The 24,318-nt window shown below is 42.7% G+C and overlaps 1 protein-coding gene and 1 non-coding gene across 2 annotated transcripts in view; both read right to left on the bottom strand.

Moving 5' to 3' along the window:
* Positions 1–5,417: 5,417 nt before the first annotated feature.
* Positions 5,418–24,318, bottom strand: part of LOC120017499 (peroxisome proliferator-activated receptor gamma coactivator-related protein 1-like) — a 47,738-nt gene continuing 28,837 nt past the window's right edge. The window contains exons 7-14 of the mRNA XM_038960288.1: positions 21,319–21,379; positions 20,958–21,025; positions 18,804–19,518; positions 18,236–18,451; positions 7,654–7,732; positions 7,221–7,342; positions 6,477–6,628; positions 5,418–6,302 (exon numbers count right to left, since the gene is read on the bottom strand). Coding sequence (XP_038816216.1) covers positions 6,202–6,302; positions 6,477–6,628; positions 7,221–7,342; positions 7,654–7,732; positions 18,236–18,451; positions 18,804–19,518; positions 20,958–21,025; positions 21,319–21,379 — 1,514 coding nt within the window. The 3' untranslated portion in view covers positions 5,418–6,201. The remainder of the gene's footprint in view (positions 6,303–6,476; positions 6,629–7,220; positions 7,343–7,653; positions 7,733–18,235; positions 18,452–18,803; positions 19,519–20,957; positions 21,026–21,318; positions 21,380–24,318) is intronic.
* LOC120017991 lies at positions 6,827–6,968 on the bottom strand. Its single transcript, XR_005472168.1, has one exon. It is a non-coding gene; the product is annotated as a small nucleolar RNA SNORA50 (small nucleolar RNA).

Here is a 24,318-nt window from a genome sequence, read left to right as displayed (position 1 = left end):
TAAGAATGGACAATGAAATAGGCCTGTGTTCATCTTATCAGATTTCTCCAATGCCAAATCAGTGTGTCTTGTTTGCAACGAAACTGTCCCTGTTTGCAAATAATTAAATCTGAGACATCAATAGGAATCTGAGCATTGTACTTACAAAAGTTATGCCTACCTTTCCACCTCAGACCCAATGACAGAAGGTCACAAGTGTTTCCCTAAAAGCTGTCTGGGTTACTTTAAACATCTTCTATTCTACAGAAAGTGAATAGCTTCATCAATTGATAGTGACATAATTATATTACTTCCCGAGCAAAGTGGATTTTTTGTCTCCTCGGCTATAGAAGGTGGTAGCTCAGCCTCTGAATTTCAAAGAAACAAAACAATGATATCCCCACCTGTCTTCCCTAAGTTATAGATCACTTTATAAACAGGGTGGATCGAGCCCTGAATGCTGATTGGCTGACAGCCATGGTATATCAGACCTAAGGGCTGTATCCAGGCACTCTGTGTTACGTCATGCATAAGAACAGCCCTTAGCCATGATTTATTGACCATATACCACGCCGCCCCGAGCCTTATTGCTGAATTATATTACATAACATGATCCAATATGTACCTTTTAGAGATACCAGACCAAATTCACATAGAAATATGTGTTATAGATATGTCGTTCTCATTGAAAGCTAGTCTAAGAAGTGGTAGTTCTGTTCTATGTGCTCTATTTCTATGCTTCCCATTCTTTAGTTAAATTCTTTGCATCTTTTACTTTCGGTTTTGTACACCAGCTTCAAACAGCTGAAAATACAATATTTTTGGTTATGGAAAATATATTTCACAGCGGTTTAAATGGTACAGTGATTCTCTACACTATACATGCTTTGTCACATAAACTGATATTTGGCGAACTATTAGAATTTTAGCAACCAGGAAATGGCAGGGCGATTTCTGCATAGTGCATCATTAAGCTAACAAGGGTTAGGACTGTGCTTTTTGACATTTTCTTGAATAAAAGGTAGGTCTCATACCCCCTCAGTTCAAGTCTTGGATCTAACTTAACAGCCCTTCACTGACACTGAGATGGGCTATTTAAAGAGTGCATGGAGGGTGGAGGAATTGACTGACAAATCTATGGATATAGCAGCCTATAGCCTAATTTCGTCTGTCAAACAGGTAGGCCTACCTCTTATTTCTTAAATAGGAAGAAATATGCTCCAACACAAAGCCATCTTGTTGTTAGTGAAGTCTAACTAAAATCAAGATGGTTGGTGTCAATTATGCCTACTCGAATTTGCTTACTTTCAGCACCATGAGCTGTCCGTTTCCAAATGATTGTGCCGCCGCTGCTGCTTCAAGTTTCAGCACCACAATGTAAGTTACTCAAATCTGGCTTATTGTGAGGTCAATAACTCTGTTGACCTCTAGTCCTCCTTATCATCTCTGCGCTCTCCTTCTCCAACTGAACAGTACATAGGGTATAGGCTAGTCCGTGTGGAAGATAGTGATTGTTTGGGACTAGGCTTAATAAAAATGTATTTTCGGAAGCCTTTGACTCTCCTCCTGAATTGACACTGTAGGCCTACGCAGCACAGCCATTAGTTAGGCAGCACACAAAAAAGTTTTGGATCAGCAAGAGCAGAGCTGGGGCTCAGGGTTGGAATATCCATTGCAGTGTGTAATGTCACCTAGTTTTATTTACATCATCCCAGCATTTATTGGGGTGGCAGGTAGCCTAGCGGTTAGATTGTTGGGCCAGTAACCGAAAGGTTGCTGGATCAAATCCAAGAGCTGACAAAGTAAAGATCTGTCAGTCTGCCACTCAACAAGGCAGTTAACCCACTGTTCCCTGGTAGTAAATAATAATAAATTAGTTTTAAACTGACTTGCATAGTTAAATAAATATATTTTTAGAAATATAACTTTCCTCAGTTCTTCTCCGAGCATGCACTTCGTAGCCTATAGCACATAGGTTATAGATCATTTGATTGAGGCCACACTAAATAGGCTATAGGCACACGTGATGGGGGGTGGCATCGGGCACACATCGATCAGTGGGGGCTCCTCAGAGGAATGGGAGGACCATCCTCTTCAGTGAATTTTGGAAAAATAAAAATAGTGAAACATTAAAAAAAGTTATCCTTTTTAGATAAAACTATACTAAATATCACTGAAAAATAGCCTAATAAGCAACTCATTCTAAAACACAGAAATATTTAAATGTCATCAATTACATGACCCTCCCCTGGACTAAAATTTAAAAAGCATGACCCTCCCCCATTTTCCTCCAGGTAACAATTCTGTAAATTTTCGATCCATCCCAAAGTTAGTTGTGCAAGACAATTTATAGATCGGGGATGGACAACCGGAGTGCCGTCACACTTTCCCCCCATCCCTAGCAAATACAAACTGAAGATCACAATTAGTTGATTGGAGTCAAGTGTGTTAGCTGGGGCTGGGGCAAAAGTGGGACACCAATCAGGCCCCCAAGGATTGGAGTTGCCAATCCCTGTCATAGATCAAAGGAAAAGTAGCAATACTTTAAAAAAACGTCTGCATGCTTTTCTACTCCGACCATAGAACAGCTGATTCAAAGGGGGTGTGGCAGATATCAAAACCCTTCCGCGGTAGGATACCCCTGTGCTTCCTCGCCAAAAGGTGACTATTGAGGAGCGGAGGACCGTCTTCCATTTGCCTACTAACGAATCGGCACGCTCCTCGACCGAGAAACACTATTTTCACGCCACTGTGTAGCAAGTTAGGAGAACTTACGCAGCAGGTTAGGATAATTAACATTGTAGGTTATCAAAATCACTTATAATCGAAGTGGAGTGAAAAGTGTACCCCCTCCTTGACCATTCGACCACTTATCAGTTTCTGGGTCACGGAGGAGAGGACAGACTTTTGCCCAAAAGAGGAAACCCCTCTTGAGTATTCTCCCCTCCTCGATAACCTACTTCAGCAGAGGACGCACGAGAATATCCTCTCGGCAGCTAGTGTGGAAATGTTTTAAAGAGCAACTGCTCCTAAAAAACAACTTGTCATTTAGAAAACAGCCTGTGTGTCATCGATTTGAGTCAAACATTTATTCTACTGGCAAAATTGAGTACAAAGTGTAAATAGGATCATTTTTGTCAAGTCAGTCTTGTCCAAAACTGAGTTTTGTGAGACTGGTGGTCGTGACAGCATCACAATGTAAATGAAAGTTTTTTTTTTTTTTTTCATCCTGCCCACAGCACACAAGTAGTCTAATCATCAATTTGGAGTGCAGCTGCATGTGACCCAATCTCTAATGCCCGTGGTCAATTTGGGTTGACTTTGGATATACGTATGGGGTAGTTAGAGGCCATCTATAAATTACACAATGTACTTGGGATAATGTTAAAATTCCAGTAGCTCCACATTTCATTGACTGCAAAAGCTCAAACCAACAATAAATTGTAGAAATGTATATACACATATTGAAAAGCATTCAATGAGAACTAAAAGGTGTGCAACAGACAATATTTTTTACAACTTAGATTGTGTAATTTATTGACAGTCCCTAACTAGCCCCGGAGATAGGCTATCCAAAGTCAAACAAACTTTGCCACAGTTGCACACCAGCTGGCTAAAGCGAATTGTCAAAATAATTTGACCACACTCTGAAGCCAACTCATGTTTGAATTCAGTCACGGCCGCTAGCATTTCTTAACATCTTTGATGTAAAGTCCCCTGTTTAGGTGACCTGTGTGGTTCTGGTACCGGTTCCAACCTACGTTTTTGCTTAAAAATCGATCTGTGAACACCGTAGATTGAAATGGTTTGCATTGAGCGGCAGCCCTGATTCACAAAGACACTGGAGTATTTGTCTTCTGCCTGTGTGAAGCAAGATGTCTGACACCTGGCCTGCAGGCTAGTCCCATTGCTCACAGGCCTTAAGAGGTTTACACAGCAATGGATGAGGGGCTGTCCAACGTCTACAAGGACCTGAAGGAAGCGCTGCTGGTGAAGTTTGACATCTCCCCAGAGACCTGCCATCGGGTGAGTCGATGGGCTTATGGCGGGTTTAGCTGGCACTGCAGTACCTTAATAAAAAGGGGGGCCAGGAGAAGCGCTCCACTGCTGTACCTGAGTCAGAAGCTCTTGACCAGAGAAACCATGTATTCGATGTGGGCACAAGATAGCCTCCGGTACTACCTTCTTGGGAGAGAATTTGACCTGCACACAGACCCCTGACGTGGATCCAGACCATGAAGGACAGGCATGCTTGCGTGACCAAGTGGTATCTGGAGCTCCAGCCCTTCCGGTTCTATGTCCGTCACAAGGAAGGAAAAGAAAATGTCACGGCAGGCTGCCTATCCCGGCTTCCCGAAACCTGGTCGCATCGGGAAAGGAAGGTAACGTGATGGAGAAGTCCGTCAATGACACCATTTGGTAAGCTAACACACTCATCTACCCTTCCCTGCTACATTTTCAGCTATGTTAGCAATGTGGGTCGACACAAGTTAACTTAGCGATCTCTGTTCATACATTACCTCCCTTCAGTAAGTTTGGTATGATATAAAGGAATACACAGACAAGCTTTCATCTTCAATTTGACATTGCTCTTAATGTTCTGGATGAGCGCTGTGTCTGTTCCCGTCTGTAGGTTTTGGGTATGCTGGAATAAGGACCCTAGCTACGGCAATTGGGCTGGCTTTGTAGTGCCTGTCCCGAATGGCGCGTTAATGTGAATAGGCATATTGGAAGACACCATGTCAGTAGTGATGGGATTCTGTAAATGTTATATACCAATTGCAAAGGTTCAATTAAAAACTCACGTTTAGCTGGGTGGAAAATTAAAGCTGATGTTTGGTATTTGGGGGGGGGGCTTTTTGATAGCACTGTTAGCTGTCCTCATGTATACTTTGAGGTAGTGATTCCGAAAGAAAAATGGTACTATGTAAATGAACACCCTTGCACAGAAGTACTTTTGTGGCTTCGCCATAGTTTTATTTGGTAGAGGTTAAGGTTTTTCTGGTTTAGCCTCCTGGCCTACTCAACGAGTTTCATTTAGGCGTTAATGAACAAAAATCTTAAACAATGCCAAATCTAGAAGATTCTTCACACCCCCTTTGAAATCAGCAGTTTTCTGAGAAAAGCATGCTTCTCATCCTAATCTGTAAAATGTCTTACAACTAATTTAAATGTATTATCACTTTACACTCATTCTCCTGATGACAGGCAAGTGGAGGAGAAATACAAGCACATTAGTTTCCTCGATTAGCTTTGACCCTTTACAAAATGAGGGGAGGACAGGTGAGCAAAACCAATCTAGTCTCCTCTGGTTTCCCAGCTCTGGAATCAGTCTGTCAAGAATGAATGAAAAGCAACACAGACTGGAGCCATGTTCAAAACCAATATTGACTCAGGTCAGTCAGTGATATACTCTAGACAAAAATCAAAATGTCAACCAGTTTAAAATGTTTGGTTTATTTAGGTTTGCGGTACATTTCTCCCAAATATCAGGGAATATTCACTTAAGTTATTCCCCCCCATTTCTAAAACTTAATTTTTCCATACATTGTGGAAAATCTGATTATACATTTAAATAAATTCTTTCCTGTTAAAAAGTTTTCCATTTCATTTCTTTTTTTTGCTTTTAATCTTTTCATACAAATCTTCACTTCAATAGAAGGTGTAAGCTTGCAGAAACAAAAACACACAAAAAACCCTACCCAAATAAAGACCGGTAGCTATGTCACAATGCAGGACAATGCTTTAGCCAGCTGTCATTTCAAAATATTCAGAAATAACATTTCAGAGTTCATAAAGATACAGGCTTGAAACGAACATGGCATAAATGATTTCACACTTAAAACAACCCATATGACAAGGCAGACTTCCTGCCATCCAACCATTTTCAATCAATGACACGGATTCTGATGTATTGATTCAATTAATGACATCGATTCCATCGACTTGAACATAACTTAAATGCCCTTTGAACGTCTTACAATGCCTTACTCTCATAACCCAAAATCGAAGGTAATTTTTCAGATTGCAGCTTTAAACTGTAGCTTTTATGAACCAGAAAATAGCTACATCTGTATGTTTATCAATGTTAGCTGGCTAACGTTTTGACCATTGGTTGCGATCCACCCCTAGGTCAAGGCGAAGGCAGAGTTGAAGGTGGGAGGAGCCTGCCGCAGCTCTGAGGTAAATCTTAGCATGGCGCCCCCAGTGGGCTGACCTCTGTTACCTCTTCAGACCTTTCTGGGCCTGCTTCAGTAAAGTGTCAAAGTCAAGTACATCAAACTTGCCCTTTGCAGGCGATGGGTCATACTCACGGTTAGAATCTGGAGGGAAGAGAGAAAGAACATTGTCACTGTTAACTCTCCTTGCGTCATTGCAATCAATGTAGGTGTATATCAAGAAAGTTGCCAGAACAATAATAAAGATCTATGATCATTTTATCTGAAAACTGACAACTTGTACCAGTGTTGACAACACCCCAAAAAAGTATGTTCTACCTAGATCAGCGTAGCTGGCATTGCAGAACTGTCTCCTTCCCCCAAAGCAAAGGTCAAAGGGGAGTTCGTCGGGTTTACGGAGCTTGCCACCATTCTCGATGGCTGTGAAAGCGTCCTTCGTATCGTAGTACGTCACAAACCCATAGTTATCCCTATCACAGAGATGGAAAGCAAATATGAAAACACATGCATTAGTCAGCAAGGGTTGTATTGATTCATTAGGGCACACAATTGATAATATTTTTATAAAATGCAGAGACTACAATAAACGTCATAGTCCAGGTAGACCTGCTGGTCGGTTTCCTTCCGTTTGGTGACATGAACACTACCAATGACTACTATGTGTGTCGAGGTGTGAGTTGTTCTTAAAAGAGCCACCTGGTGGTTTAGCCAAGAGGCCCCAGTTATAAACAAGCCCGGTTGTTGCTGTAGCAGCTGTAGATTGGCCTGAGAGACCACAGAAAGGGTCAACCAGGTTCAAAGACAGTGCACTGGGGGGGGGGGGGGGGGTTCATGTAACTGACAGGGTAAAGCCTAGGTGTTAGCACTGGGATAAAATCTGTTTTCAAGTATGGTCCAGTAAGCGTAAAACCGAGGAAAATGTTCTGTGATGAGGCAGTAAGACAGACTTGTTCTATAGACACTTGTTTTTAGTTTTAAAATGTTTTCCATAATCATGCCTACTGAACATGAGGAATTACTCGTTGTTGAAACAAAACATGACCTATGTTTGAGAGTACTTACCCATGGTCTCTAAAGTGTAGAGTGCACTCCTCAATCTCTCCATAGAAAGAGAAGCGTTCCCTCAGCTCTTTCCGAGTCATTGTCCCCCGGATTCGCCCTACATAAACAACCCTACGCTCCTCCTGAGGGGGGAGTGAGAATGACAGTCAGATGACATTTCTTATCCTGCGCCACGATTGGCTTAATTTCTCCCCCCCCCTTCCTGACCCTTCTCAGACAAATGCCTCAGTCTTCAACTGGAGAGGACATGCTGCGCTGTAAAACTGAACCCAAAGACACAGAACTTGACCCAGAGACAGACTGTCCCGTTCCGACTTGTTCTTCATTGATACACGATAACCTCTTGTGGAGGTTACTAAATGGGCACAGATAGCAGCAATTCTTTAAAAAAAGGCACAAATCGCCAACTTCACTTGGATAGAAATGTACTCACGATCGCTTTTTCTTTGAGTCTCTTCACCTCCTGGCTGTTTTCTCTAGATTCAGGCCGGTAGCCTGGTCTGAGAGAGGGGCTATGGGAAGAAACAGAATGAGAGCGAGGCGGTCAGTGTTGTATAATTTTTTTTAAATCTGTATCAATAAAGCCAAGTACATTACCCCAAGTAGTCAGGAGAACATAGTGCCTTCAGAAAGTATTCATACCCCTTGACATATTTCACATTTTGTTGCGTTACAGCCACTGTTCCGACCAGCAAAATAAAGTTCTGAACCGGTTTCAAACCCCCAAAAAACTGTTTATCGTTCCTTTCTCTGTAAACCTGAAATATTTTTTTATTTAGCTAGACAAATTTAAACAAATCGGTGAGGATAGAGCAGCTTGCTGTGCAGCAGGTAAGCGATTGAATCTGTATAGAGAAATGTGTATTTTGCCATATAAGCATGGTTTAATGATAATGAAAGACAGTCAGTGTAGGGCATGAGATTCAGAAATTGAGGGTGAAAAAGCATTCCTTGAAGGGCATCTTGTTAGGACATGCATTATCTGAATTAGGCCCACAGAATTATACCTACGGAGAAGCAGCTTCTATGGAGGAACTTTGAATGTCTTTGACCTTCCGAGTTGGTTTAGCGTTGGACCAGAACTAACATTACCTAGCTAAAACACTTGTGTGCAGAGCAGCACTAGAATTAACATCTTACCTTTATGTAGTTAATAAATCCAACATGAAACCTATAGTATCCTTAACTTTTTATGGCTGCAGGGGCAGTATTGAGTAGCTCTGATTAAAGGTGCCCATTTCAAACGGCCTCGTACTCAATTCTTGCTCGTACAATATGCATATTATTATTATTATTGGATAGAAAACACTCTCTAGTTTCTATAACCGTTGGAATTATGTCTCTGAGTGAAACAGAACTCATTCTACAGCACTTTTCCTGACAGGGAGTGAGATTTCAGAAATCTTGGCCCCTGGTCCCAGGTCAGTTTTAAGGTCCCTGTAAATGCTATGAGGATACAAACACTGCCTACGCCTTCCTCTAGATGTCAGTAAGAGGTGACAATTTGAATGGAGTCGATTGCGCAATCAGGGCCTGTATAAAAGAGCACAAGGCGGAAGTAGCGTTCTTTTTTTCCTGCGCCTGACGCACGATGGACGTCGGACTGGCTCTCTTTCCAAGCTTTGGTTTAGCCACTTCTAAATCGCCGGTCATGTTTTTACTCGTTATAGGTGTTAAAAACATCATAAGGTAGTTAATTTAAACCGTTTTATAGCAATTTATATCCGTTTAGTGCGATTTTGAGGCATTGCTTTGTGATGCACTTTGAAGCGCTGGGCACGTTTCCAGTACCGGTCGAACGTTAGTGGCCATTTCGACGGACAAGAGGACATCTTTCGACCAAAAGAAGATTAGACCCAAGAAAGGATACATTGCCCAAGATTCTGATGGAAGATCACCTCATAGTAAGAAATATTTAAGATGATAAATCGTTGTTCTGTCGAAAAATTTTAAACGCATATTCCGCCATTTTGTTTGGTATAGCTTCGCTTGGCGAACCCTGTATTGCACAGTAAGGATAATTTTAGAAATGTAATTCAGCGATTGCATTAAGAACTAATTTGTCTTTCGATAGCTGTCCAACTTATATTTTTTTAGTCAAGTTTATGAATAGTTATTCATTAGACAAGATCACTGTCAAAGATGGCGCCCGACATTTTCAGGCCAGTTTTGCTACTGTTCTCATTGTATAACCACGTTTTTTTGTGGCTAAATATGCACATTTTCGAACAAACTCTATATGTATGTTGTAATATGATGTTACAGGAGTGTCATCGGAAGAATTCTGAGAAGGTAGTGAAAAAATTAATATATTTTGGCGATGATAACGTTATCGCTCTCTTTGGCTTGAATCAATGCTCGGGTAACGTTTGCACATGTGGTATGCTAATATAACGATTTATTGTGTTTTCGCTGTAAAACACTTAGAAAATCTGAAATGTTGTCTGAATTCACAAGATCTGTGTCTTTCCATTGCTATGCGCTGTGTATTTTTAAGAAATGTTTTATGATGAGTAAATTGGTAATACACGTTGCTCTCTGTAGTAATTCTAGTCGCTTTGGTGAGATTTGTGATGGTGGCTGCAATGGCAAACTATGATTTATACCTGAAATATGCACATTTTTCTAACAAAACCTATGCTATACAATAAATATGTTATCAGACTGGCATCTGATGAAGTTTTTTTTTGGTTAGTGGCTATTTATATCTTTATTTGGTCGAATTTGTGATAGCACCTGATGGAGTAAGAAACTGATGGAGTTAGAAAAGTGGTGTCTTTTGCTAACGTGGTTAGCTAATAGATTTACATATTTTGTCTTCCCTGTAAAACATTTTAAAAATCGGACATGTTGGCTTGATTCACAAGATGTGTACCTTTCATATGCTGTATTGGACTTGTTAATGTGTGAAAGTTAAATATTTAAAAAAAAATTTTTTTTTTGAATTTCGCGCCCTGCACTTTGAGCTGGATGTTGTCATAGGTGTACCGACCTCGGGCTTGCAGCCATAAGAAGTTAACATCACTCCCTAATTTCGTCAGGGGGGGAGGGGCAGGTAGCCTACACCCACTGGTAAAGACTTCCAGCTGGCAGGCAGACGCTAGAATAAGTTTGCGTTACAGTGAGGGCTTTGCATAGGCGCTTTGATTCGTGGGACTGGAAAATAACTCCTGAAAATGTAAAAGAATGCTATTAAACCAGTTCCAATCCAACGGTTCTGTTCCGGAATAGTATAGATCACTTTGTTCATGGTTCTGTCCCTAAAACAGTTACAACCCTTGATTTGCACATTAATACAATTCTTCCAAGTTTTGTCAAGTTGGTTGATCATTGCTAGACACCCATAGATTTAAGTCAAAACTCACTATGCCACTCAAGAACTCCAGTGTATATTTCACATTGTGTTTTAAGTTATTGTACTGTAGAAAGGTGAATTCGTCTCCCAGTGTCCGTTGGAAAGCAGAAAACCAGGTTTTCCGCTAGAATTTTGCCTGTGCTTAGCTATATTCCGTTTCTAATTTGTAGCGACTGGGTGTATTGATATACCATCCAAAATGCTTTTTTTTTGACCCACCTACCAACAGGTGCCCTTTGCAAGGCATTGGAAAACCTCCCTGGTCTTCGTGGTTTGAAATCACTGCTCATCTGAGGGACCTGAGTTGTGTGGGGTAAAGAAATGGTGGCAAAATCCTGCACGGAGCCTTCACCGTGCGCTGCCACTAACTTCTTGCCACTATAGGGGGTGCTGTTTCGCATTAGCATAATTTGCTCTCCAGATTAAACTGCCTAGTACTCAATTCTTGCTCGTACAATATGCATATTATTGTTATTATTGGATAGAAAACACTCTAGTTTCTATAGCCGTTTGAATTATGTCTCTGAGTGAAACAGAACTCATTCTACAGCACTTTTCCTCCCAGTGTGTGAGATTTCAGAAATCTTGGCCTCTGGTTCCAGATCAGTTTTAAAGTCCCTGTAAATCCTATGAGGATACAAACACTGCCCACGCCTTCCTCTAGATGTCAGTAAGTGGTGACAATTTGAATGGAGTCGATTGCGCAATCAGTGCCTGTATAAAACGGCAAAGACCGGATGTACCGTCCCTTTGCTCCCTGCGCCTGACGCAGGATGGACGTTGGACCTCCTCTCTTTCCAAGCTTTGGTTTAGCCACTTATATATCGCCGGTCATGTTTTTACTCGTTATTGGTGTTAAAAACATCATAAGGTAGTTAATTTAAACCGTTTTATAGCAATTTATATCCGTTTAGTGCGATTTTGAGGCAGTTCTATGTGACGCCCATCCAAGAGCTGGGCACGTTTCGGGGTCCCGGTCGAACGTTAGTGGGCATTTCGACGGACAGAGGACATCTTTCGACCAAAAGAAGATTAGACCCAAGAAAGGATACATTGCCCAAGATTCTGATGGAAGATCACCTCATAGTAAGAAATATTTAAGATGATAAATCGTTGTTCTGTCGAAAAATTTTAAACGCATATTCCGCCATTTTGTTTGGTATAGCTTCGCTTGGCGAACCCTGTATTGCACAGTAAGGATAATTTTAGAAATGTAATTCAGCGATTGCATTAAGAACTAATTTGTCTTTCGATAGCTGTCCAACTTATATTTTTTTAGTCAAGTTTATGAATAGTTATCCATGAGACAAGATCACTGTGAAAGATGGCGTCCGACATTTTCAGGCTAGTTTTGCTAGTATTGTCATTGTATAACCACGGTTGTTTGTGGCTAAATATGCACATTTTCGAACAAACTCTATATGTATGTTGTAATATGATGTTACAGGAGTGTCATCGGAAGAATTCTGAGAAGGTTAGTGAAAAAATTAATATATTTTGGCGATGATAACGATATCGCTCTCTTTGGCTTGAATCAATGGTCGGGTAACGTTTGCATATGTGGTATGCTAATATAACGATTTATTGTGTTTTCGCTGTAAAACACTTAGAACATCTGAAATATTGTCTGAATTCACAAGATCTGTGTCTTTCCATTGCTGTGAGTTGTGTATTTTTAAGAAATGTTTTATGATTAGTAATTAGGTAATACACGTTGCTCTGTGTATTTATTCTAGTCGAGTTGTGATGGTGGGTGCAATTGTAAACTAGGATTTATACCTGAAATATGCACATTTTTCTAACAAAACCTATCCTATACAATAAATATGTTATCAGACTGTCATCTGATGAGGTTTTTTCTTGGTTAGTGGCTATCAATATCTTTATTTGGCCGAATTGGTGATAGCACCTGATGGAGTAAGAAACTGATGGAGTTAGGAAAGTGCTGTCTTTTGCTAACGTGGTTAGCTAATAGATTTACATATTTTGTCTTCCCTGTAAAACATTTTAAAAATCTGAAATGGTGGCTTTATTCACAAGATCTGTATCTTTCATTTGGTGTCTTGGACTTGTGATTTAATGATATTTAGATGCTACTATTTAATTGTGACGCTATGCTAGCGATGCTAATCAGTGTGGGGGGGGTGGGGGGTGATCCCGGATCCGGGGTTGAGGTTCGGTAAAGGTTAAGAGCGCACCAGCAGTCAGGGAGGAAGTAAAGATGGCTCTCGGTTGGTGCGGCAGCTTGGCAGAAATCGTTTATGTTCAGCGTGCTAAGTTGTAAAGTGTTTAAGTCAAGTCAAATCGCCGGTGTTAGCGCTCTAGGTTGTGGTTGTAATCTTTTGGGACCGCTCCTGTCAATGTTCGCATGGAGTAGAAGCAACATTGTTGCGAAGCTTTGAAAAACAAACCATCAGGTGTATCAGACAGACCGTGCAACTGCAGGCCAGAAGTCAACAGCTAAGACCCCTCTCTTATGTCCCCTCTATCGCTCCAGTGCTTTTCACTGCAGACTTTCCTACGTGCTCCTTTTGATGTTCAGTGTCGGAGTATTAGTCCCCAGCCAGTCGTATTTGGTGTGACATTTTAAAGTTAAAGGGAGTTTGCCTGAGGTATTGTTTGAACTGTATCGATTTTGTGTGGGACTATTTACATTTGGCCGAGAAGATTGACATTAAAACTTCTTAGCGCTAGGGGTCAGAATTATTATTATTATTATTTTTTTTTAAATAACGTACCCAACGGAAACGGACATTTTCTCTGGCCCAGATCGTAGAATATGCATATAATTTACAGATTAGGATAGAAAACTCCAAAGTTTCCAAAACTGTCAAAATATTCTCTGTGAGAAAAATAATACTTATTCTGCAAGCGAAATCCTGAGAAAAAGTAACCCGGAAGTGATAATAAAAAATAAAAAAAATCTTTGTTTCCTGGCACGTCTAACCTCCATTTAAAGGGTTATCAACCAGATTCTTTTTCCAATGGCTTCCTCAGGCTGTGACCAGGCTTTAGACATAGTTTCAGGCTTTTATTTTGAAAAATGAGCGAGATGTTTCAAAAGAGGTTAGGTGTCCTCTGAATATTTCCTGCGCGCGCGGGAGGAGCTCACCATTTTCCTTTTCTCTCTTAATGAATAGGTTATGCTCCGGTTGAAATATTATCGATTATGTTTGTTAAAGACAACCTGAGGTTTGATTATAAAAAATATTTAATGTTTCTACGACCATTTCGGATACTTTTGGGGATTTGTCGAACGGAACACGGCTTTTGTTTTCTCAAAATAATGCGCAACCCAAATGGCATTTGTGATAAAAGTAATATTTATCGAACAAAAAGAAGATTTGTTGTGTAACTGGGAGTCTCGTGAGTGGAAACACCCGAAGATTATTAAAGGTAGGCGATTAATTTGATTGCTTTTCTTACTTTCGTGACCAAGCTAACCAAGCTAATATAAGGCTAAACTAATGTAGCATTGAAAGCTACACTCACAAAAGCTTGGATTTCTTTCGCTGTAAAATATATTTTCAAAATCTGACACCATAGGTGGATTAACAACAAGCTAAGCTGTGTTTTGGTATATTTCACTTGTGATTGCATGATTATAAATATTTTTAGGAAGATTTTTGAATTTGGCGCCCTGCAATTCAGCGGTTGTTTAGGAAAGTGAACCCGTATTCGGTATCCGTAGCGCAGAAAAGTTAAGGCCTTTTGTTTCGTCTATGAACAAAAACTTGATGTTTTTTTCTTTGCATTATCTTTTGCCAGATCTCATGTGTTATATTCAACTACATTAATATCACATTTCCAAACTTCAAAGTGTTTACTTAAATTTTTATTGTTCAGAAATGTGGTGGGTACTTTTCGTTCGCAGGACTTGATCCTGCTAACTGTTCCAAATGTCCGAACTGAATTTGGTAAGGGCTTTTATGTACTCTGTGCCGGCAGCTTGGAACGCCTTACAAAATACTTTAAAACTGGAAGAACTTGTCCCGATTGGTGTTTTTAAATCACTGATGAAGGATTGAGACCGATTCCCTGACATGTCAATGTTTTTAATTTGCTGTTTTATGATTTTGTTATACTCTTGAATTCTATGGTTTTTACTAGATTACTTGTAGTTTTTCATGTTGTCAGTCTAATTGTGCAATGACTTGGTGCTGCCCAGGACGCTCTTGAAAAAGAGATTTCAAATCAATGAGCCCTTCCTGGTTAAATAAATAGGGAATATGAACAGGTAACAGTACAAAAAAAAAAAACTATGAAGATACTGTTAAACAGAACTCCTGTTGTTTTCCCCAAGACCACCTGCCACAGTTAGAGCTCCCTCCCCATCAAATGACATTCCCCCACTTTTGGCAGCCCAGAAGACGTTGAGCTGCTGTTTTTCCAAGTGTAATGATACTTTATATCTGGCCCCTTACTGACTTAGAGGTTCTTGCCACCCTCCGCAGTGTTCTCCATGGTACAGCAAGAGACTGGTGGCCCATGAACATATCAACCTGGAAGGAGTTTCAAAACTATTCCTCTCAGAGGACTATGAGGATGAACTAGTGGAATGGATTCACAACAGAGTCCAGGGTGAAGCAGAGACAATATGGGACGTTGCCTCATCCTATCGAGTTCTAGTCAGGAGATGGAAGGCTGACATTACTGAGCAGGAGATGGTCAAACTCATTCTTAAGAACATGGTTCCCGCCTTGTCAGTCAACGTCGGGAACACGCGCAGAATGTGCATGATCTGGTGCGTCTTGGTGCTTCCAGCCCTTCTCAAACTCAAAACCCTGTTCCCTCATGGCGGTATGCAAACAACTCTCGTTGGGATAACCAGTCTCAGCCGTATGTGCACAAGATCCAAGACAAAAGTCCAGTGACGTGCTGGAGGTGTAAAGTCACACCCTCCAGGTTCTTGCCCCCCCCTATGGCCAGCATAAGAATTTTAAAAATGTCAGAAAGAATGGAAGACAATTGGGTCAGCCTCCATGTCCACCATGAAGCCTTCAGACAGCACAACTAGCTGTCTCTTCTATTTCGCAACTATTGGGAACTCTGACTGTTAGGAACTGGAGGGAAGGCCATAAATCGACAATACAACTTACACCCTACCCTGATGCACGAGGTCCCTGTAGCAAAATATGGCATTACCCCATGAGGAGCTTCAAACCTTGGAGGAAGGACCATTGTACTTAGCCATTGGAAAACCTACCACTCCCTCAGGCTGGATTTATATGAAAATAAAGCTGCATGAGATTAACCTTCCTGTGGCTATTCTTGCAGATACGTGCCTTGCATTTGCTGTAGTCCTTGTCCTGGACTTGAATGCACTTCAGTGGACTGACCATCTCGATGTCCGAACCGTCATATCAGCTGCGCTCTGACCATTCCTGGCCTCATCCATTTCAACCTGGAAATGCACTGAATTCAGGCTGGAGCCTGCTACCTTATCCAGAGTACTGGCTAGGTCAAGACAGACAAAAACAAGTTCTACCAGTGAAGCAAGGGAACCAGGCTATCACCCAGTTTACAGCCGTACCCCTCTTATCCGAGAGCAAAAGCAAACCTGATGCCGATTTCTACATCAAACAAGCATGTCTGTCATAACGAGAGGTGGCAGCTCTCCCAGATGTTGGAGAGGAACAGTGAGGTCTGAACTCTTACCCCCAGACAGTCTCCAAACTCTCCAAATCAAGACCCAGCATGAAGTCCATAAAGCAGCGTCTCTACAGGCTAGCCCCCGCCAATCTGGCAAATCTCAAAAAGCATATTGGATAATTGAGTTGTGGAACCTTTTTAATGGATGGGCTTCGACCAGTTGTCCTGATTCCAAAGAAAGATGGTGGATATCGATTCTGTGTAGACAGGAAGCCGAATGCCATAAAGCGATAACTACCCTCTACCGAGCATTAATGACATACTGGAATCTCTGGCAGGAGCATCCATCTTCAATAACCTGGATCTGAACAGCGGATATTGGCAATGGATCCCGCCAGTCAGGACAAGACTGCCTTTGTCACCCCTCCTTCAAAATCATGCCTTTTGGTTTGAAGAACGCTCCAGCAACCTTCTAAAGGCTGATGGAGACCGTTTAAACGCTACTTTAAATGTGTACATGACACTGCAACAAAGTTTCCCCATGGGGACAATAAATTGAGTAAACAAGTCCTGGGGGATCTGAGAGGAAAGTCTTGTGTATCTAGTTGGAATCATAATCTATTCCTGTCACTGACCATCTGCAAGACGGTCCGTCTTCGACAGACTAAAGTGTTATTTCTGCTTGCCAGAACTAACAAAGTTCCTTGGTCATGTGATTAATGCTGAGGGTACCCATGTAATCCAGCCAAAGTTGCAACAGTTCCCAATTCCCAGATCCCTCAAGGCTTTTCAGCGCTTCCTGGGTATGGCACCACGCATTTGTGACTGACTTTTCAAAGGCAGCCGAAGCACTCAACCACCTTAAGGGAGTGAAATTCCGCTAAGTGTCTGGATGATGTGTGTGGAGAGCACAGCAGAATGATGCCGCCATCATGGCGATCCACAAGAGTCTGTACAACGCAGACTTGTCTCGCGTCAATGAGAAGTTCAATACTTTATCCTGAATTATGCTGCAAAACTCCAAAAGGAGAGGAAACACATAGCACCCATTAGCGTGTCGTCATCCCCTCTACATTGACTGACCAGATATCCAAGCTTATCATGAGTAGCCATCTTGGCGTTTAAGCCCTACGGAAATTTACAGGAGGCGGCTTACCTGGCCAGGCATGTGGGTTGATACCAAGAAGTTTGTACAGCAGTGTGAAGTTTGTACAGCAGTGTGAAGTCTGCAGTTTTGCATTTCTGGCAGCAGACCGAGGTGAACCAACCAAATGAAATGCTGGGAATTGACCTCATGGGACCTTTTCCTCCCAGCCAAGGGACCCAGAATTAATGTTTATTGGTGGTAGTGGACATCTACACACTGTGTGGAGTCGTTTCCCCCCCAACAAAGCCACTGCATCCGCCATTGCTCCAATTCTGTGAAGGGAGGTCTTTACCAGAGTCAGGATTCCAGACCAAAATCTGACCGAGGTCCGCAGTTAATCTCAGGAATCTACAAAGAGCTCAGTACCTACTGGGGTGTAGCTGCCAAGCTGACCACTGCCTACCATCCTCAGACAAACCAGACGAGAGGGTAAACAGCACCCTGAAGGGGATGATTGCTTCATTTGTGGAGGACCAGCACACAAGGTGGGATCAGCGTCTTCCTGAGGTTTGCTTTGCACTGAACCCAGCCTTGCAAAGTCCCAACATTTCACCTGACTGACCAGCGTTTGATGCAGTACACCACCAGCACACCTTTTTAGCCACAGCAATACAGCTATTCATTCTTGAATCATATTAAACACAGAATTAGTCCATGCAACTTGTGAATGCAAATACTTACTCTTGCCATAACGGAGTTGAATAATCAAGACATTTATCCTTTTCATTATTATTAAATAATTTCTGACATGGTTGTGTGTAGGCCAGTGGCATCTTAAATTCAGGCTGTAGCAAGAAAATGTTGAAGTCCAGGGGTGAATCACTTCTTTAGGCAATGTACACAGACTGCATGCGGTTAATTTCCACCGATTATTTTTGTTTTTTACCCCACGGCTGTTCACAAGGAAAGTGCTTTAATTACCTGCGTGGACTCCTGCCTCTGCGCCACGCCCGTCTGTGGGGAGAGCGGGAACGGGACCTACTCCAGGACCCAGACCGGGAAGAGGAGTAGGAATAGCGCCGCCTGGGAGGAGAGCGGGACACAGAAGGAGAGGAGGAACGAGAGGAGGAACGAGAGGAGGAACGAGAGGAGCAAGACGAGGAACTGGAGCTGCTCTTAGAGTGACGAGGCCTGTACCTGGAGGAGAGGGGGGAATCTGTCAGTGATGTCAGATGACGGACGGATTAGATATCGCCATTAGTCATCGGTTTACATGTGACATCACCTTTTTGAGTGCTACATTGGTAGCAGATGGGGGGGGGGGGGGGGGACAGATTGAGAACTCATGCTAGGTCTGTTCAAAACTGACATCTGTGCCCATAGCATGAACCAGCCGTTTTCCCCACACTGACTAGAGTTGACTGGGATGAATATGGACATTCTCATCCCGTCAGATTTAAGACTCAGTGCCATTAGGAGGACACTGCCTTGCCCAGTGAGGGGACAAATAGATTTTAAGACAGAAACAAAGAGGGGATGAGCATCTCACCTCTTCCTGGGTGGAGAGCAAGATCTAGACTGAGAAGAGGACGAGTGAAAGTCAGACTCCGAGTCAGTAGAACAAGGGCTGGAGGAATGGTGGATTCTCCTTTTCCTCTCGCGTCCTCCCTTTCCTTCCCTGGGGCTGGGGGAGCAGGTAATGTTGTGGCCCCGGTAGGATCTCCCTTTCTTGGGACTCATCTCCAGGGGACAAACCTGTTGCTCCTGCCTGGTGGGAGAAGCTTCAGGGGTCCCCAGCGCAGAGCTAGTCCTATCAGTCCTTACATCCAGGGGCAGGGGAGCCTGCTGGGTCTTCGTACCCAGGGCAGGGATCAGGGTCTGGAGGGAGGGGTCAGGGATCCTCTGGGGTGCCCTGGTAGTGGTACTGCCAAGTGGCTCGATGGTCCTGATGGTGATGGCTGCTTGCTGTTTGACATTCCAGCGCTTGCCTGGCTCTTCAGCAATAGCCACAGGCTCCTTCTGAGGGAGGCAGTAGTCGTGGTCTGAGAAGGCCAGGTTGAGAGCCACCGTGTTGGGGGTGGGAGTTACAGGGGGGCTGGGAGGCTTGCTCCGGAGCTTGGTGGCGGGCAGGGGCCGTGCGTTGATCTGGATGGCCTTGGAGGGCGATGGTTTGGGAGCGTCAGCCGCTCGGCTCTTCCCGAGGAGTGCCACGGGGGCCAAGGGCTTCCACATCTGGTGAGGAGGAGTAGCTGGAGGGGTCAGACCTAGAAGGAGACGGGAACAGAGAGTAGTCCACTGCTGTTAAATCTGAAGCAGAATGCCTCATTGTCATTTAAAGGTAGATTTTAGACCACAAGAATGGATGTCAAGCATTTTACCAGGAGATACAGGCAGGTGTTCCAATTTTCCATTTACTCCATGAGTGACAGCAATTTATCTTTAGGGTGTAAACCTCTGCCATGTTTTCAGTATGTTAGCAGTGTATAGGGCGGCAGGTAAACTAGCAGTTAGTGGTCGACCTACAACCGAAAGGTCGCTGGTTTGAAGACTAGAGCAGGGCACTTAAACCCAATTTGCTCCAGGGGCACCATACTATCATTGACTGACACAAACATTTCATTGCACCTATCCACTGTGTGACAATAAAACATGTTTTTTATTATTAGCATTAGCAGTGTACAGGGTAATTGGTGTGCGACTAGCATTAGCAGCGTACAGGCTGAATGGTGTATGATTAGCATTAGTAGCGTACAGGGCCCAGTTTCCCCGTAGCAATGGAACTCAGGCTTCCGAGTGTTTTAACGATGCATCGTTCCTACAACGGCCAAAGAGGTTGCATGCATTTCCCAACACCATGGGAAAATAAAGGTATTTAAGTGGGTCGTTGGGAGTATGCACCAATACTGATAGGATCGAAAGAAAAGGCAGCGCTGCTCTCTGATCAGCTTTATCCATTCTAATCTTACCTTAATATTAGAAATAACCCAACAATACTGACGACGGATCAGCGCCTAGACATATCGCCTATGGCTACAAATATCAACTTTGTAGTTATCGGCAGTCAGACAGGATCAAGATTATCTATGTTTAGCGGAGATTTGTGCATGAAAGGGAAGAAAAAAGATATACCTAACACTTAGCTGTTCTACGAGCGGTCGAAAGCAGTCGGTAAATAGTAACTGTTTAAGTGAAACTTTCCTAATGATTGTTAAATCTCCCAAAAGTGAGCAAAACTATGTTCCTACGAAGGTTGGAATGATGAACCTTAGCCTTAAGATGTTTTGGGAAACCGGGCCCCGGCTGATTGGTGTGCGATTAGCATTAGCAGTGTACAGGGCGATTAATACACTTAAAATCCTGGAGCTGCATAAAATCATGCTCTACCAACTGAGCCATGCATGACCATTGGTGTATGACTAGCATTAGCAATGTACAATTAGCATTGTACTGGGTGATTGGGATTCCACTAGATTTCATAGCCAAAGACAAAATTGTCTATATGGGGGGGAAAAAGAAGGCTTTGGTCACAATTTAAGGTTAGTCATAAAGTTAGCAGTGTGGTTAGGTTTAAATTTACATTTAGTAAATAGACAGGGATTATGACCGTGGCAACTAGTGACGACCGGGTGATTGGTTTATGATTAGGAGAAGCAGCAGCAGCTGCATTAGCAGCTGACAGGGTGATTAGTACAGTAGTTCTTACCTGCAGTGCTTGCCAGGTCATGTGCACCGACTCTCTCCACAACTGTCCTGTCACATGGCTGCTCCACACTACAATAGAAACAAACAAACACACACCTTCAACACCGCATCATTGAACAGGTACACTTCTAAGATGAAGTGTAAGGCTTAAGTCCAGAAGCCACACAGACAAGGACAGTAGAACAATTGGGAATTGCTGAAAAAAAAAAGTTCCATTTATTTTATCCAAAAACAAACTAAATGGTGGATCTCTTGGCCCATTGTGCGGTCAGACATCAAGGTCTTCAGTGTGCGGTAGGTCTCAAGTTAACACATACAAAGTACCCACACCCAGAGCAGCATGGGGCTGTAGGGTAACTCACCTAGAGTTTCCTACAGCTGCTGCTCTACCAGAGACCTCCAGAACATACTGCTCCTCTTTAGCTGGAGAGAAGAGAGAGAAGGAATGAGTAAAATCAAGGGAAGGAGAGGTCAGCAAAGTAGCATGCTCACCTTTCACCAACACATTCATAGGCACTCGTTTCCAGGATAACATTTTGGGCTAGATCTACATGTTTCAGCCATTATGCAAGGCCTGGACTAGTCAGTGGCAGTGCCAACACACACACACACACACACACACATCTGGCCAGTTGTTCTAGCTGGGGCCTGTACATCCAGCCGGACAAAGGCAGTGGTCAAAGTTAAATGGATCTGCAGACAGGGCAGAATTCCAGCTCAGTGGACATGTCCGCATAGCAGCCACCCTGACTATGCAGCATCTTATTTTAAAGGCACAGTAGCAATAGTATCAAATGTGAACCCAATTTCCCCCCTTGTAGGGCTGGACAATATGGCAAAAATATAATATATATATAATATATATATAATATATATATATATCTCACTATATTTTTCATAGTAAGACAGTACGGGTTTTTTAATAATTAAAAAGGCAAACCACCCATGTAACTTGCAAAATGCTCAAATAGCTCTTTGTTGACTATTGCTGGGTGCTATTGTCCTCCATCAGCACCGGCCTGTACCCTACCTGCCCAAAGCTCTCTCCTGGCCCCTTACACTAGCTCTGAATTTGTCCTGCTAGGTGACCTAAACAGGGACATGCTTAAACCACCTGACCAAGTCCTAAAGCAATGGGTCCCCGTAAATCTTTCTCAGATTACCAAATCGCACATGGTATGACTCCCAACACCCAGAAAAGGCTACTCTCCTTGATGTTATCCTCACAAATAATCCTGATAGGTATCCGTCTGGTGTTTTCTGTAATGACCTTAATGATCACTGTTTACCAGAGTGACTGCATGCAGGGAGAAACTGAGTCCGAGGTACTAAAGGAGCTCCGTAAACTTGACCCCCCAAAAAACATCTGGCTCAGTTCTTTTAGACCCTTTTATAGTCCCGTACACCTTTTTAAATTCAACCTCCAGCTGCGTACCCCCTTTAGCACCATGGTTAGCACACACAAATGTTTTTTTGCCATCATTGTAAGCCTGCCACACATACTATACATTTATTAAAACATAAGAATGAGTGAGTTTTACCATGAGCCGGGTTGTGACAGCTCTTATAGGACCAGGGCAGAAAAATAACCAATAAATATGCTCTTTATTTAACCATCTTACATATAAAACCTCATTTGTTCGTCGGAAATTGTGAATAACTCCCCACAGGTTAATAAGAGCGTGCTTGAAAGGATGGACATAGACTCTCCAATACAACCAACACTGCAGAGTTGTCTTAAATCAGTTTCCACACAGTCTGTGCCTTCATTTAGTTTATGCTAGTAAGGGCCGAGAATCCACTCACATAGGTACGTGGTTGCAAAGGGCATCAATGTCTTAAAGGCGCGATTTGCCAAGGCAGGATACTCTGAGCGCAGCCCTATCCAGAAATCATGCAGTGGCTTCTGACAATTCAAAATGTTCACAGAACCACTTGTTGCAATTTCGATGAGGCTCTCTTGTTCAGATATCGGTAAGTGGAATGAGGCATGAAAGGGATAACGAATCCAGTTGTGTCATCCGTTTCGGGAAGGAACATGCGTAATTGCGCACCCAACTCACTCAGGTGCTTTGCTATAATCACATTTGACATAGTCCGTAACCTCGAGTTAATTTGCACACACAAAAAATCATACAATAATGGAAAGACCTGTGTATTGTCCTTGTTAATGCGGACAGAGAAGAGCTCCAACTTTTTAATCATGGCCTCAATTTTGTGCCGCACATTGAATATAGTTGTGGAGAGTCCCTGCAATCATTCAGGCGAGAAAAAACATCACCCAGAAAGGCCAGTCGTGTGAGAAACTCATCATGCAAGCGGTCAGACAAATGAAAATTGTCAGTAAAGAAAACTCGTCTCTGAATTTAAAAAAAAACGTGTCAATACTTTGCCCCTTGATAACCAGCGCACTTGTGTACAGTATGTTGTAAAAGCGTTACATGGTCGCTGCCCAAATCATTGCATAGTGCAGAAAATACACGCGAGTTCAGGGGCCTTGCTTTAACAAAGTTAACCATTTTCACTGTCCAAACGTCTTTCAAGCCGCCAGGTATTCTTTTAGCAGCAAGAGCCTCTCGGTGGATGCTGCAGTGTACCCAAGTGGCGTCGGGAGAAACTGATTGCCCGCACATTACCACAACACCATGTCTCCCTGTCATGGCTTTTTCACCATCAGTACAGATACCAACACATCTTGACCAGCAAAGTCCAGTTGATGTCACAAAGCTGTCCAGTACTTTAAAAATATCCTCTCCTGTTTTCCAGAATAGGATGTCTTCCTTAATTGACCGCCCATAAATGTAACAGACATATACCAGGAGCTGTGCCAGGCCCGTCACGTCTGTTGACTCATCCAGCTTTAACGCATCTAAATCACTAGCTTGTATGTGACGCAGCAATTGTTTCAAAACATCTATGTCACTGATGAATCATGAAACTTGTTTGAGGCCTTTTCCCCCAGCATTGTCCCAGCCATATCCGCGGCAAGAGGAAAAATTAAGTCCTCAACAATAGTACGAGGCTTTCCTGTCCTAGCCACTCGGTAGCTCACCATATAAAGACACTTCTAGCCCCTTATTAAATGGTAGGTGTTGCTTTTATACACGTCTTACTCGAAAGTAGCCTTAATTCTTGCTCAAAAAACTCCATAGCTTATTTTTCAAATTGGCATGTTTGGTTTCTAAAGGACTGGACAAGAGTGAAGGTTTCATCGAGTTGTGAGATTGTTATATTTGCAAAAGTATTCACTGTGGCTGAGGAATGGCACTCCTCCCAATATAAGTGAACCCCTAAATCAATGCAGTTCTCATATTTGCGCCTCTGATGGTCCAACGTCCCCGTCTGTTGTTCGGCGCTTTCCC

This window comes from Salvelinus namaycush, chromosome 22, assembly GCF_016432855.1.
Source record: "Salvelinus namaycush isolate Seneca chromosome 22, SaNama_1.0, whole genome shotgun sequence".
Classification (NCBI taxonomy): domain Eukaryota; kingdom Metazoa; phylum Chordata; class Actinopteri; order Salmoniformes; family Salmonidae; genus Salvelinus; species Salvelinus namaycush.
The sequence above is the reverse complement of the archived record's forward strand: the minus strand, read 5'-3'. Positions and strand labels throughout refer to the sequence as shown.